The sequence below is a fragment of the Cucumis melo genome, chromosome 7 (genome assembly GCF_025177605.1).
Source record: "Cucumis melo cultivar AY chromosome 7, USDA_Cmelo_AY_1.0, whole genome shotgun sequence".
In the NCBI taxonomy this organism is placed as follows: Eukaryota; Viridiplantae; Streptophyta; class Magnoliopsida; order Cucurbitales; family Cucurbitaceae; genus Cucumis; species Cucumis melo.
Window position 1 is genome coordinate 3134656 of NC_066863.1, and position 15179 is coordinate 3149834.

Genomic DNA, 15179 nt, shown 5'->3' on the forward strand with positions numbered 1-15179 from the left:
GACTCAATTGTGATCAAATTATATGGTGGAAACTTATAACTAATTACGGAATACTTAAATAGGGAGAATTAAGAAATAAGAATGAGTTGTGATTTATTGTAAATTGTAGTTAAATAGATAAATGGTTGAATTTCGGGCACTAAAACGAAACATCGAATCGGCGCTCGATAGGACACATTTCCACACCTTTTGTTTTTTTCTCCACGTGGCTATAAAAATACAAAATAAATCATTTATGGAAAAAACATAGTTTGATGAAAAGTTCTGAAGAAATTATTTTAAATAACAGAATTTATTTTTTAAAATATTTATAAATAAAATATTTTAATGACATATAGTTATTTATGTTTAATAAGAAACCTCTCCGAGATAAATTTTTTTATACTTGATAGAAAAATATTTTATCTGTTTTATTATTTTTATTAATATAAAAATAGAGTTGTTTTAAAAATTAGAGTCGTTTTTAAATATATTAAATTTTTAGATTCTATTAAATAATGTCTATTAGTAAAATAGTATCACTATTTATAATAGTTTGTCTAAAAACTATTTTAAAAAAACAAGTGCATTAAGTATTCTTTTGCAAAAAATGTGTATGCACGTATACATTCTTTTAACTTTAATTATATATTATTTTTTTAATTCAAAATCTCTAATAACTTAGTTAAAAATTAAAAGGTTTCATTTCATTTCATTTCAAATTTCAAAAAACAACTTCCCTTCGCAGCTTCTCTCTCATTTCTAAATTTCTTCATCTTTCTTCTCAACGGCAACTATCTCCCTCCTCTTCCCCCTCTCTCCGCCTCCCCTTCTCTCTCGATCTCTTGTCTCCTTCGTCTTCCTCAGAATCTTCACTCTTCCTTTCTCTCAATTTCTATTCTCTAAAATGAAGCATCCACCCAAGAAACCCTATCTTGCTAAATACCCATCTCGCCGATCCACTGTCATTTTCTATTCCATGCGCTAACGGCGCCGGAATCAAGGGCGGAAGACCCCTCGGAAGCCTATGTCGTCTTCCAAAGAAAATGCTTCACCGTCAGATCCCAAATTCCCAACTCCATGGTTCCCGATTCCAAACCCTCGCCGACTAAGTTGAAGAGCCTGCTCCATCTTCTAACCCACTTAAGCGGAAGCTCAGTATGGAGACCGTTCCTGAGAATTCCATCCCTGGGTTGTCTGATTCTGTTGTTAAGGTAGTTTACGTGGTGTGATTATGGATGTTTTGGTATATTTTTTTCTTAATTTGTGTGGTGAAATGATATTTTCCTGTAATATGAAAAATTAATTTGGTCTTATGTTGAATCATCTCACAGATTAGAGAAGATGTAAAATCTGGTGTAGAAAATTTAACAGAGGAGTGTGTATCCACAATGGCAGCCGTTACTCGGCTTCTAATGAAGGTTTTTATCTTCCTCGTGCTAATATGCGCACCTGAGTGCACCCCTATCCCTGCAACCGTGTACTAAAAAAAAGTTGCAGTTGTCCAAAATGTCTATATATAATTTGTATGCCATCCTTTATATTTTTAATTTTGTAATTTCGTAGATTGGTTGAACTGACTTCAGTATGCGGTTGAAATCATAAACTCAAGATTAATCATCAAGTTTTGGACCTTGTTAAGTGAAATTAGTTCTATTACTAAAGCATGAAAAAAGATAAACTTTAATAAAGATTAGAAAATGTTCGACACTTTATAGTCTTGATTTGTGTCAAAGACTACTTAAAGCATGAAGTCTCTCATCATGATATTGTGAAAAATTGCATGCCTTTAGTAGTTCATGGTCTCCACTGTTCTTCCTTTTCATGGTTAACCTTTTAAAATGAATTGAATACAATTTTAAACACCATCTTTATAATCTCAGAATAATTATGCAGGGTTTATCAGAATAATATGTTTGTTTCTTCAGATATACTTAATATTTCATTGATTGCTCATTCATTTTGGTTTCCATTTTTAGTCGATTATGGTGGCTCACTTTGGAAACTTGTTACATAGCTACTGCCAAAAGCTTTAAATTGCCTTCCGGATGCACCTCAAAATCAGCTTCATTCTTTGTGTTTTCTAATTTCTAGCTCACTCAATTCAGCCATGGAAGTACGGAGGTAAGTAAAGTTCCCTTTTGGAATTCAAGTTCTTCTGTACTTCTTGTTGGAGTTTGAGAGGCATTTTTGTTGTTGTTCTTCTTCTTGCATAACTGTGGTTGTGGAATTTGGGTTTTAGGTAGTGAAAGAACTTGTATTATAGTTTTCTGTGGTAAAAGGAATTGGACCCACTTGCCATATGTTCACTCAATTTGATTTTTTACTGTAAGTTGAGTCAGTTGTGGTCATTTTGAAGGGGTTCAACTGCATCTGGGAAGTTGGGAAGGAGTCAAAAGGGATTTTTTAAGCCAAAACTGACTTCTCTCACTTTGCCAGAATTGACTTCTCTCACTTTCTTTCTCTGCACTTCTAACTTCCAAAGTTTTTGTGACTGTTAGTAGTTTCATCAAGTGTTTGTGTTTGCTACTTGGTTATGCTTCATAATTGCTTTAGATTCACAAAAATACTATAACCTGTAGCCCTGTAATTCTATCCATTTCAGGAGTTTGTGATCTTTTTGTGTGTAGGAACTAACACAAATTGAATATTTAAAAAGTGAAAAGAAGTTGGGTTTGTAGAAAATAAGTGCCATTTGGTTGAGTTATGACTACTTTTGAAGATGGTTTTATTTTAACTATGACTGCATTTGCTAGTTTGTTTTTTGGTACTTCATTCACCATCCATTTTCTCTCCATGGTTGAGTTTCTCCCCTCATTTATTTTTTATAACATTCATTAGATCACTCTTTAAATCATTCAATTACAAAGGAAAGGCTACTTCAATTCATCACCAGTAAACTATTTTTTTCCTTTAGTAACAATCACTCACATCATTGTCATTTCTCTATGTATTGTCTATAGACCAGGGCGATTTCTAGTTCTCTTCTAAGATTAAATAATTACCAGCTAATCATTTAGGAAGTATTGCAGTTAAATGGTTGTTGGGTTGTCAACTATACTATTTTTTATCTGTTTTCTGTGTGCGGTTGAAATTCTTCTGATGTCCCCCATCTCCTGTGATTCTTTTCTTCAAAATCAAATAGTAGAAGTATCTGTTGGTTCATTTGTTCCACTTGCTTTGTCCCCTGTCCAGGAGTAAACCTTTGTATATTGGAGAAACATGCTCACTGAGCACATTGAGATCAATTTCAACAAGCTTTACTACTAGTTTTGATAGGCTTACGAGTTTTGGAAACATAAGATTTGATCGAGAAGTTAGGAGTAAAGGTTTGGGATATCTTAAATGTTTGGGTGATAGAAACCCGGTATTTCTTCATTTGTGGAATGAAATACTTGTCATGTTGTGTGTGATTGCTACCTTGTTGGATCCTTTGTTCTGTTACACCTTGTTGGTTGATTAAGGCAAAAGATGTGTTGGATTTGACAACAAGATGAGAATAGTAGTTGTAATTGTTAGCTCAATCATAGACTTCCTCTACATAATTCTTATAGTCTGTCATTTTCATTTTAGATATTCCAAATTTTATAATGCAAAACCTGATGAAGCCGATGATGGTGTTTGCACAAGAGCTTGGAGATTCTTTTTATCTTACTTCACAATTGACGTTCTTTCAGTTCTTCCACTCCCCCAGGTATGAAACTTCAGCCTTTTGCTCGCTTAGATTCTATCAATCTTATTGTCAAATTTGTCCATTCCATTTGTAACCAAGGATTCATTTGTAGGACAAGAAAGATAATCATCATTTAGAATATATATGTGAGAGTGCACACACAAAAACAACTAATTATTCAAGCAGAAACATAAAAGCATAATTTACGGAGCATACTGTCCTAAGTTAAGTTTGTGCTATAACAAGATATCCACTCTTGATGTTAAAACACAAAGTCGTATTGTCTAATCCCTTTAGTAATCTACAAGAACTTCAAAGAAATAAGCTCTGGGTCATTATCAATTTTGTTTTCCATCCTAAAATATTCAATTATTCTCTTTGGGAAATTATTGGAGGATGACCATGATTGAGATCTCAAATCTTTACACCAACAGCTGTTTGAATGTCTTTTCTATCTTTTCTTTCTTCTTACCTGGGAGGGGTTAAAAATTTTCATTTCTTGTGGATTATTAGCCATGCAGGGTTTACAGAAAGATTTGAACTTTTCATTTGTGGTCGTGAGCTGGCCAATGCATTTTTCGAATTGATCGATCGTATTTATCAGGTAAGAGGTGATTATATCAATCATTAATGTTAGAAGGGTGCACAGATGATGAAACTTTTTAGCCAATTTCATGGCATTTGAAAGAGAGAAAGTACATTAGTATTGAACTCAAGTTAAACTGGATAGTCTATCACCTTTTGGAAGATAACTTTCCTGTACTTTGTTCCATCTTGTATAGACCCTTTCAGTCGAAAGGTTACCAAAGGAATCGTTTTTGTTATGTGTTATGTGCTTAACTCCATAACAATGTGCGTCGAAGCTCTACATGAGCATTCTATTCTTCTTGCTTGGTATACTTGTGCATTATTGGTTTATGTGCCATGTCAAGAAATAATAGTTTCTATTGGAACGTTTTAGTGTTCCGGTTCCATGATAATTGGAATGGTTGTAATGATCTTTTTCTTTTAAAACAAACAAAATTGACACAGAGGATGATTAGAAGACCAGATCAGGCAACACAATGAGAAGCATGGCTCAGCTGTTTCTTATGTATCTCGTTTCTTATGTAATGACTCTTTGGACTTCAATTGCCAAAAAGATGAGGATGATTCTTATGAAGTGACACTTGATGATGATTTTCTTACTGCTTTGGAATATGGAATGCCACCAGCTTTTGGACTGGTATGCTTGTCTTTTCTGTCTGTCCACTTTTATGCATCTCGTTTCGGATGGGATCCTTAATGCACCGCTAGTGAAACTCTAGATCGTTCCATTCTTTTGACATAATAAAATCACAGAAAAAGTAGATTAGAGAGTGGCCAATGAAAGTATCTTGAATAGATATTTCATAGCTGCTATGAAGTTTTTCCACATGCAAACATTTAAAAACCAGCTGCTGAAGTCTCCCATGTGAAAGCAACTAAGCAAGTAGTCTAAAATTTTGAAGTGCATACAAATTAACGAATTTGGGATGATATTTGATCTATAATTAAATTGTGGAACGTGTGATGGATGTTTCGTTGTACTTGGATGTTTAGTATCCCTTTTCCTCGCTGTAATAGATGGAAGAATTTAACTTTCAAGGAATTGGAATTGATAGATTATATGTAGACCCAAGATCGTAGCCTTTTTATTTATTTAGGGTGATGGTATTATTCTGATGCATGTGAAAAATACTCGTGTGTAGGCGGTGGTTTTAGTTCTCATTCCAAGCTTAAGAGGATATGGATTTAGATACCCATCAATTGATGATTTGTGGGGTATGTGGGAAAAGAACTAGGGGTTAAATAATTTGCAAAAGACCAATGTAAGCATCCAATTAGTGGATAGGTCCTATATGTTAGCCCCTTAGGCATAGTTGAGGATGTTCTTATTAAGGCAGGAGAACTTATTTTTCTCGCTGATTTTAACATCCTAGATATCCATAAATTTTTAGTTTAACCTCTTTAATAAAATTTGATAGAAAATCTTGTTTTCTTTTTGTAGGAATAAAGGAAAAAATGGAGTATAATCGAATTTGGAACCTTTGCAAGCAAGGGGAAGTTTTCTGTTCCCTATCTCTTTTTTCGATCCTTACAATCTTGCTTAAAATGCTTTGAAGACAAATTAAAGTTTTAAGTGGGGGGTAGGGTTGTAGCTTTGCATGTTCTATGTCCTTTGGGAAATTTTCATTTTGCCAAAAATGTTCAAATTTTAAACTTTTTCAATGTCTTTATTCTTAAAATAAATACCATGTCTAATTTGCTTTCTAGTTTACACAAGCATGTCTGCCTAACCCTTGAGCATGGAGCTCGGGTTTGTGATTGTGTTTGTCATTTGAATATCTTAAATATGTTGAAAATGCATTCTTTGATAGCTTAGAAATGCGTAGAAGACATGCTATTCATTTTCTAAATATTGTAAATACTGTACATACTTAATAATGTGTTGAAAACATGTGTTGTTGAAAACATGGCCTAACCAAAACCAGATCTGCCTAGCCCTTAGAGTCCAGCCGGTTAGGTCAAGTAGAATGCGTTGAGCTCCCTCAGTATCAGAGCTTGTGTGGGGAACTCTTCACTTTTGGCCTAACCAAAACCAGACCTTCCTAGCCTTTAAAACCCAACCGGTTAGGTGAAGTAGAATGCGTTGAGCTCCCTCAGTATCAGAGCTTGTGTGGGGAACTCTTCACTTTTCGCCTAACCAAAACCAGACCTGCCTAGCCCTTAGAGTCCAGCCAGTTAGGTCAAGTAGAATGCGTTGAGCTCCCTCAGTATCAGAGCTTGTGTGGGGAACTCTTCACTTTTGGCCTAACCAAAACCAGACCTGCCTAGCCCTTAGAGTCCAGCCGGTTAGGTCAAGTAGAATGCGTTGAGCTCCCTCAGTATCAGAGCTTGTGTGGGGAACTCTTCACTTTTGGCCTAACCAAAACCAGACCTTTCTAGCCTTTAAAACCCAACCAGTTAGGTGAAGTAGAATGCGTTGAGCTCCCTCAGTATCAGAGCTTGTGTGGGGAACTCTTCACTTTTCACCTAACCAAAACCAGACCTGCCTAGCCCTTAGAGTCCAGCCGGTTAGGTCAAGTAGAATGCGTTGAGCTCCCTCAGTATCAGAGCTTGTGTGGGGAACTCTTCACTTTTGGCCTAACCAAAACCAGACCTTCCTAGCCTTTAAAACCCAACCGGTTAGGTGAAGTAGAATGCGTTGAGCTCCCTCAGTATCAGAGCTTGTGTGGGGAACTCTTCACTTTTCGCCTAACCAAAACCAGACCTACCTAGCCCTTAAAGTCCAGCCGGTTAGGTCAAGTAGAATGCGTTGAGCTCCCTCAGTATCAGAGCTTGTGTGGGGAACTCTTCACTTTTGGCCTAACCAAAACCAGACCTTCCTAGCCTTTAAAACCCAACCGGTTAGGTGAAGTAGAATGCGTTGAGCTCCCTCAGTATCAGAGCTTGTGTGGGGAACTCTTCACTTTTCGCCTAACCAAAACCAGACCTACCTAGCCCTTAAAGTCCAGCCGGTTAGGTCAAGTAGAATGCGTTGAGCTCCCTCAGTATCAGAGCTTGTGTGGGGAACTCTTCACTTTTGGCCTAACCAAAACCAGACCTACCTAGCACATAAAGTCCAGCCGGTTAGGTCAAGTAGAATGCGTTGAGCTCCCTCAGTATCAGAGCTTGTGTGGGGAACTCTTCACTTTTGGCCTAACCAAAACCAGACCTTCCTAGCCTTTAAAACCCAACCAGTTAGGTGAAGTAGAATGCGTTGAGCTCCCTCAGTATCAGAGCTTGTGTGGGGAACTCTTCACTTTTCACCTAACCAAAACCAGACCTGCCTAGCCCTTAGAGTCCAGCCGGTTAGGTCAAGTAGAATGCGTTGAGCTCCCTCAGTATCAGAGCTTGTGTGGGGAACTCTTCACTTTTGGCCTAACCAAAACCAGACCTTCCTAGCCTTTAAAACCCATCCGGTTAGGTGAAGTAGAATGCGTTGAGCTCCCTCAGTATCAGAGCTTGTGTGGGGAACTCTTCACTTTTCGCCTAACCAAAACCAGACTTGCCTAGCCCTTAGAGTCCAGCCGGTTAGGTCAAGTAGAATGCGTTGAGCTCCCTCAGTATCAGAGCTTGTGTGGGGAACTCTTCACTTTTGGCCTAACCAAAACCAGACCTGCCTAGCCCTTAGATTCCAGCCAGTTAGGTCAAGTAGAATGCGTTGAGCTCCCTCAGTATCAGAGCTTGTGTGGGGAACTCTTCACTCTTGGCCTAACCAAAACCAGACCTACCCATCCCTTATCGTCCAACCGGTTAGGTCAAGTAGACACATACATATATGAGTCTAAATTCATACATATATCAAGTAAACTCAATGTGAATATGTGATTCTAAATTCATTTAATTTCGCTTTCAAAATTTTAAGAATGAAGTGACTTAATTGAATTCAATTTTGTTCGTTCCAATCGCATGATTAAGTTTGATTTCTAAAAGATGTAGGCTGGAAAAGGAGGTGAGCTAACATTGAATAGAAGAACCATAACAAGAGGGGCACTGGATTCATTGAGAAATGGGCGAGAGATTCCATGGCTCCCATTTCTTTAACTTTTGCAATCGATAGTAATGTCGATCTTGACAGGTAATGTTAATCTGTTTAAGTTGAGAGGTTTGGAATACTTCATGAAAATTAAGGTTGATATAGTCCTTAATTTAATGTTGGTTTTGTAAAAAAAATTAAAGTCGGCTGAATTTGAGATTGGATATTGAAACAACTATCTTTTTTACTTGAAAATCTGAATGAAATTGCATTTCTCTTTTGTTTGAGTCAGATTCTTCTTTTGAATCTTGGAAACTTTTTTGATTCATGTTTTTGTAATGTTGAATGGGTATGAAACAAAGTTAGGGGTTGAAATCTTGCAGGAATGTTGGAATGAAGATTTAGGAATTAATTCCTCTTTCTTAGAAGAATCTAAATCTATACAAAGGTCTTCTTTTTTGTTTCCAATCATCTGAGGTAATCTTGTAGGTTCTTTAATTCTGGGTGGAAATTCTAGACTACCTGAGGTAATTTTTGCTTTCTTAATAGTTTTTGTTGCATGTTTTCATGCCATTCTTGAAAATCTTGAGCTTGTTCTTGATTGTTCCCATGTTTGGTTTAGGTTTGTTTTGAACACCTTTTAGGTTTGTTTGAGACTCAGTTTGTTGCATCTACACACTTAATTGCTATTTTGGGACTTGAAGTGCTTTTTTTACAATGTTTGAATTTTTTTGGTAAGTTATGACTTACGAAATTATACTTGAGCATTGTTAGGCTATATTTTAAGTTCGAATGGTACTTAGACATGTCGGTAGGTTATGAGTTATGAGTTACGAAATTATACTTGCACACTTGGTTGACATGTTGGGTGTTAGAGTGCTTTTATCGCACTTTTTGGAATTTTGGTCGGTTGTGATTTACGAACTTATACTTAAGCATTGTTCGATCGTTTTGAAAGCTTACACACGTTTTGAACTCTTTTTAGGTTGGTCTGAAACAAAGTTTGTGGCACTAACACACTTGGTTGCCATTTTCGGTCTTGAAATGCTTTTTTCACACTTTTTGAATTTTTTGGTAGGTTATGGTTTACGAAATTACACTTAAGTTTTGTTGGGTCATTTTGATAGTTCAAGTGATACTTAGACACGATTTGAACACCTTTTAGGTTTGTTTGAGACTCAGTTTGTTGCATCCACACACTTAATTGCCATTTTGGGTCTTGAAGTGCTTTTTTTACAATGTTTGAATTTTTTTGGTAGGTTATGAGTTACGAAATTATACTTGAGCATTGTTAGGCCATTTTTTAAGTTCGAATGGTACTTAGACATGTTTTGAACAGGTGTTAGGTTGTTTCGAACTAAGTTTGTTGCACATACAGACATGATTGCCATCGAAGGGCTTTTTCCACACTTTTTTGAACTTTTTGGCAAGTTACGAGTTACAAGCTTTTACACTTAAGCGTCATTGGGTCGTTTGAAAGCTAAGACGTGTTTCGAATGCCTTTTTGGTTGGTTTGAATCTAAGTTTGTTGCACTTACACACTTGGCATTCTAGGTCTTGAAGTGCTTTCTTTCAATCTTTTTTGAACTTTTTGGTACGTTGTGAGTTACGAACTTACAGTTAAGATTTGTTAGATCGTTTTGAAAGTTCAAGTGATACTTGGACATGTTTTGAATGCGTTTTAGGTTGGTTTGACACTAAGTTTGTTGCACTCACACACACGGTTGCCACTTTGGGTCTTAAAGTGCTTTTTTCACACTTTTTGAACTTTCCGCTAGGTTGTGAGCTATGAACTTACACTTAAGATGTCTTAGGTCGTTTTTTAAGGTCCAAGCGATACGTAGACATGTTTTCAACACCTTTTAGGTTTGTTTTAAACTTAGTTTGTCGAACTTACGCACTTTGTTGCCATTTTGGGTCTTGAAAGGCTCTTTTCTCACTTTTTTAACTTTTTGCTAGGTTATGAGTAACCAACTTACACTTAAGCTTTGTTAGATCGTTTCTAAAATTCAAGTGATAATTAGACTCGTTTTGAACACTTTTAAGGTTGGTTTGAGGGTAAGTTTGTTGTACTTACACATTTGGTTGCCATTTCTTTTGTGGTCTTTGAAGTGCTTTTTTCACGGTTCTTGACTTTTTGGTACGTTGGGAGTTGTAAACTTACACTTAAACTTTGTGAGGTTGCTTTTAAAGGTCAAGTGATACGTAGGCTCGGTTGGAACACTTTTTAAGTTTGTTTGAGACTAAGTCTGTTGCACTTACATGCTTGGTCGGGTTGTGCCATTTTAGGTCCTCGGTGCTTTTTTCACTCTTTTTTGAACTTTTTAGTCGGTTATGAGTTACGAATTTACACTCAAGCAATGTTCAGAGGTTTTAAACTCTTTTTTATTTTGGTTTGGAACTAAGTTTGTTGAACTTGCACACTTGGCTGACATGTTGGGTGTTAGAGTGCTTTTATCGCACTTTTTGGAATTTTGGTCGGTTGTGATTTGCGAACTTATACTTAAGCATTGTTCGATCGTTTTGAAAGCTTACACACGTTTTGAACTCTTTTTAGGTTGGTCTGAAACAAAGTTTGTGGCACTAACACACTTGGTTGCCATTTTCGGTCTTGAAGTGCTTTTTTCACACTTTTTGAATTTTTTGGTAGGTTATGGTTTACGAAATTACACTTAAGTTTTGTTGGGTCATTTTGATAGTTCAAGTGATACTTAGACACGATTTGAACACCTTTTAGGTTTGTTTGAGACTCAGTTTGTTGCATCCACACACTTAATTGCCATTTTGGGTCTTGAAGTGCTTTTTTTACAATGTTTGAATTTTTTTGGTAGGTTATGAGTTACGAAATTATACTTGAGCATTGTTAGGCCATTTTTTAAGTTCGAATGGTACTTAGACATGTTTTGAACAGGTGTTAGGTTGTTTCGAACTAAGTTTGTTGCACATACAGACATGATTGCCATCGAAGGGCTTTTTCCACACTTTTTTGAACTTTTTGGCAAGTTACGAGTTACAAGCTTTTACACTTAAGCGTCATTGGGTCGTTTGAAAGCTAAGACGTGTTTCGAATGCCTTTTTGGTTGGTTTGAATCTAAGTTTGTTGCACTTACACACTTGGCATTCTAGGTCTTGAAGTGCTTTCTTTCAATCTTTTTTGAACTTTTTGGTACGTTGTGAGTTACGAACTTACAGTTAAGATTTGTTAGATCGTTTTGAAAGTTCAAGTGATACTTGGACATGTTTTGAATGCGTTTTAGGTTGGTTTGACACTAAGTTTGTTGCACTCACACACACGGTTGCCACTTTGGGTCTTAAAGTGCTTTTTTCACACTTTTTGAACTTTCCGCTAGGTTGTGAGCTATGAACTTACACTTAAGATGTCTTAGGTCGTTTTTTAAGGTCCAAGCGATACGTAGACATGTTTTCAACACCTTTTAGGTTTGTTTTAGACTTAGTTTGTCGAACTTACGCACTTTGTTGCCATTTTGGGTCTTGAAAGGCTCTTTTCTCACTTTTTTAACTTTTTGCTAGGTTATGAGTAACCAACTTACACTTAAGCTTTGTTAGATCGTTTCTAAAATTCAAGTGATAATTAGACTCGTTTTGAACACTTTTAAGGTTGGTTTGAGGGTAAGTTTGTTGTACTTACACATTTGGTTGTCATTTCTTTTGTGGTCTTTGAAGTGCTTTTTTCACGGTTCTTGACTTTTTGGTACGTTGGGAGTTGTAAACTTACACTTAAACTTTGTGAGGTTGCTTTTAAAGGTCAAGTGATACGTAGGCTCGGTTGGAACACTTTTTAAGTTTGTTTGAGACTAAGTCTGTTGCACTTACATGCTTGGTCGGGTTGTGCCATTTTAGGTCCTCGGTGCTTTTTTCACTCTTTTTTGAACTTTTTAGTCGGTTATGAGTTACGAATTTACACTCAAGCAATGTTCAGAGGTTTTAAACTCTTTTTTATTTTGGTTTGGAACTAAGTTTGTTGAACTTGCACACTTGGCTGACATGTTGGGTGTTAGAGTGCTTTTATCGCACTTTTTGGAATTTTGGTCGGTTGTGATTTGCGAACTTATACTTAAGCATTGTTCGATCGTTTTGAAAGCTTACACACGTTTTGAACTCTTTTTAGGTTGGTCTGAAACAAAGTTTGTGGCACTAACACACTTGGTTGCCATTTTCGGTCTTGAAGTGCTTTTTTCACACTTTTTGAATTTTTTGGTAGGTTATGGTTTACGAAATTACACTTAAGTTTTGTTGGGTCATTTTGATAGTTCAAGTGATACTTAGACACGATTTGAACACCTTTTAGGTTTGTTTGAGACTCAGTTTGTTGCATCCACACACTTAATTGCCATTTTGGGTCTTGAAGTGCTTTTTTTACAATGTTTGAATTTTTTTGGTAGGTTATGAGTTACGAAATTATACTTGAGCATTGTTAGGCCATTTTTTAAGTTCGAATGGTACTTAGACATGTTTTGAACAGGTGTTAGGTTGTTTCGAACTAAGTTTGTTGCACATACAGACATGATTGCCATCGAAGGGCTTTTTCCACACTTTTTTGAACTTTTTGGCAAGTTACGAGTTACAAGCTTTTACACTTAAGCGTCATTGGGTCGTTTGAAAGCTAAGACGTGTTTCGAATGCCTTTTTGGTTGGTTTGAATCTAAGTTTGTTGCACTTACACACTTGGCATTCTAGGTCTTGAAGTGCTTTCTTTCAATCTTTTTTGAACTTTTTGGTACGTTGTGAGTTACGAACTTACAGTTAAGATTTGTTAGATCGTTTTGAAAGTTCAAGTGATACTTGGACATGTTTTGAATGCGTTTTAGGTTGGTTTGACACTAAGTTTGTTGCACTCACACACACGGTTGCCACTTTGGGTCTTAAAGTGCTTTTTTCACACTTTTTGAACTTTCCGCTAGGTTGTGAGCTATGAACTTACACTTAAGATGTCTTAGGTCGTTTTTTAAGGTCCAAGCGATACGTAGACATGTTTTCAACACCTTTTAGGTTTGTTTTAGACTTAGTTTGTCGAACTTACGCACTTTGTTGCCATTTTGGGTCTTGAAAGGCTCTTTTCTCACTTTTTTAACTTTTTGCTAGGTTATGAGTAACCAACTTACACTTAAGCTTTGTTAGATCGTTTCTAAAATTCAAGTGATAATTAGACTCGTTTTGAACACTTTTAAGGTTGGTTTGAGGGTAAGTTTGTTGTACTTACACATTTGGTTGCCATTTCTTTTGTGGTCTTTGAAGTGCTTTTTTCACGGTTCTTGACTTTTTGGTACGTTGGGAGTTGTAAACTTACACTTAAACTTTGTGAGGTTGCTTTTAAAGGTCAAGTGATACGTAGGCTCGGTTGGAACACTTTTTAAGTTTGTTTGAGACTAAGTCTGTTGCACTTACATGCTTGGTCGGGTTGTGCCATTTTAGGTCCTCGGTGCTTTTTTCACTCTTTTTTGAACTTTTTAGTCGGTTATGAGTTACGAATTTACACTCAAGCAATGTTCAGAGGTTTTAAACTCTTTTTTATTTTGGTTTGGAACTAAGTTTGTTGAACTTGCACACTTGGCTGACATGTTGGGTGTTAGAGTGCTTTTATCGCACTTTTTGGAATTTTGGTCGGTTGTGATTTGCGAACTTATACTTAAGCATTGTTCGATCGTTTTGAAAGCTTACACACGTTTTGAACTCTTTTTAGGTTGGTCTGAAACAAAGTTTGTGGCACTAACACACTTGGTTGCCATTTTCGGTCTTGAAGTGCTTTTTTCACACTTTTTGAATTTTTTGGTAGGTTATGGTTTACGAAATTACACTTAAGTTTTGTTGGGTCATTTTGATAGTTCAAGTGATACTTAGACACGATTTGAACACCTTTTAGGTTTGTTTGAGACTCAGTTTGTTGCATCCACACACTTAATTGCCATTTTGGGTCTTGAAGTGCTTTTTTTACAATGTTTGAATTTTTTTGGTAGGTTATGAGTTACGAAATTATACTTGAGCATTGTTAGGCCATTTTTTAAGTTCGAATGGTACTTAGACATGTTTTGAACAGGTGTTAGGTTGTTTCGAACTAAGTTTGTTGCACATACAGACATGATTGCCATCGAAGGGCTTTTTCCACACTTTTTTGAACTTTTTGGCAAGTTACGAGTTACAAGCTTTTACACTTAAGCGTCATTGGGTCGTTTGAAAGCTAAGACGTGTTTCGAATGCCTTTTTGGTTGGTTTGAATCTAAGTTTGTTGCACTTACACACTTGGCATTCTAGGTCTTGAAGTGCTTTCTTTCAATTTTTTTTGAACTTTTTGGTACGTTGTGAGTTACGGACTTACAGTTAAGATTTGTTAGATCGTTTTGAAAGTTCAAGTGATACTTGGACATGTTTTGAATGCGTTTTAGGTTGGTTTGACACTAAGTTTGTTGCACTCACACACACGGTTGCCACTTTGGGTCTTAAAGTGCTTTTTTCACACTTTTTGAACTTTCCGCTAGGTTGTGAGCTATGAACTTACACTTAAGATGTCTTAGGTCGTTTTTTAAGGTCCAAGCGATACGTAGACATGTTTTCAACACCTTTTAGGTTTGTTTTAGACTTAGTTTGTCGAACTTACGCACTTTGTTGCCATTTTGGGTCTTGAAAGGCTCTTTTCTCACTTTTTTAACTTTTTGCTAGGTTATGAGTAACCAACTTACACTTAAGCTTTGTTAGATCGTTTCTAAAATTCAAGTGATAATTAGACTCGTTTTGAACACTTTTAAGGTTGGTTTGAGGGTAAGTTTGTTGTACTTACACATTTGGTTGCCATTTCTTTTGTGGTCTTTGAAGTGCTTTTTTCACGGTTCTTGACTTTTTGGTACGTTGGGAGTTGTAAACTTACACTTAAACTTTGTGAGGTTGCTTTTAAAGGTCAAGTGATACGTAGGCTCGGTTGGAACACTTTTTAAGTTTGTTTGTGACTAAGTCTGTTGCACTTACATGCTTGGT

General features: G+C 36.4%; 1 protein-coding gene across 4 annotated transcripts; it reads left to right on the plus strand.

The window, feature by feature from the left end:
* Positions 1 to 686: 686 nt before the first annotated feature.
* On the plus strand, positions 687 to 4852 carry LOC127150266 (uncharacterized). Of its 4 annotated transcripts, none has more exons than XM_051087669.1 (6): positions 687 to 1193; positions 1314 to 1400; positions 1997 to 2103; positions 3553 to 3673; positions 4174 to 4256; positions 4685 to 4852. In XM_051087669.1, exons 1-5 carry the CDS (start codon positions 1140 to 1142, stop codon positions 4237 to 4239), a joined length of 435 nt encoding a protein of 144 aa, XP_050943626.1. In that variant the 5' UTR covers positions 687 to 1139; the 3' UTR covers positions 4240 to 4256; positions 4685 to 4852. The 4 variants fall into 4 exon arrangements, 3 of the variants coding, with proteins under 3 accessions (XP_050943626.1, XP_050943625.1, XP_050943627.1); XR_007822485.1 differs by having other exon boundaries at positions 688 to 1193; positions 4166 to 4256; XM_051087668.1 differs by lacking the exon at positions 4685 to 4852 and having other exon boundaries at positions 4174 to 4476.
* Positions 4853 to 15179: the final 10327 nt, after the last annotated feature.

Coding starts and splice junctions, on each gene's coding strand:
- LOC127150266 (XM_051087669.1), top strand. CDS start 1,140: ATGGAGACCGTTCCTGAGAATTCCATCCCTGGGTTGTCTGATTCTGTT. Junction 1,194..1,313: donor TGTCTGATTCTGTTGTTAAG/GTAGTTTACGTG, acceptor ATCATCTCACAG/ATTAGAGAAGATGTAAAATC. Junction 3,674..4,173: donor CAGTTCTTCCACTCCCCCAG/GTATGAAACTTC, acceptor TTAGCCATGCAG/GGTTTACAGAAAGATTTGAA.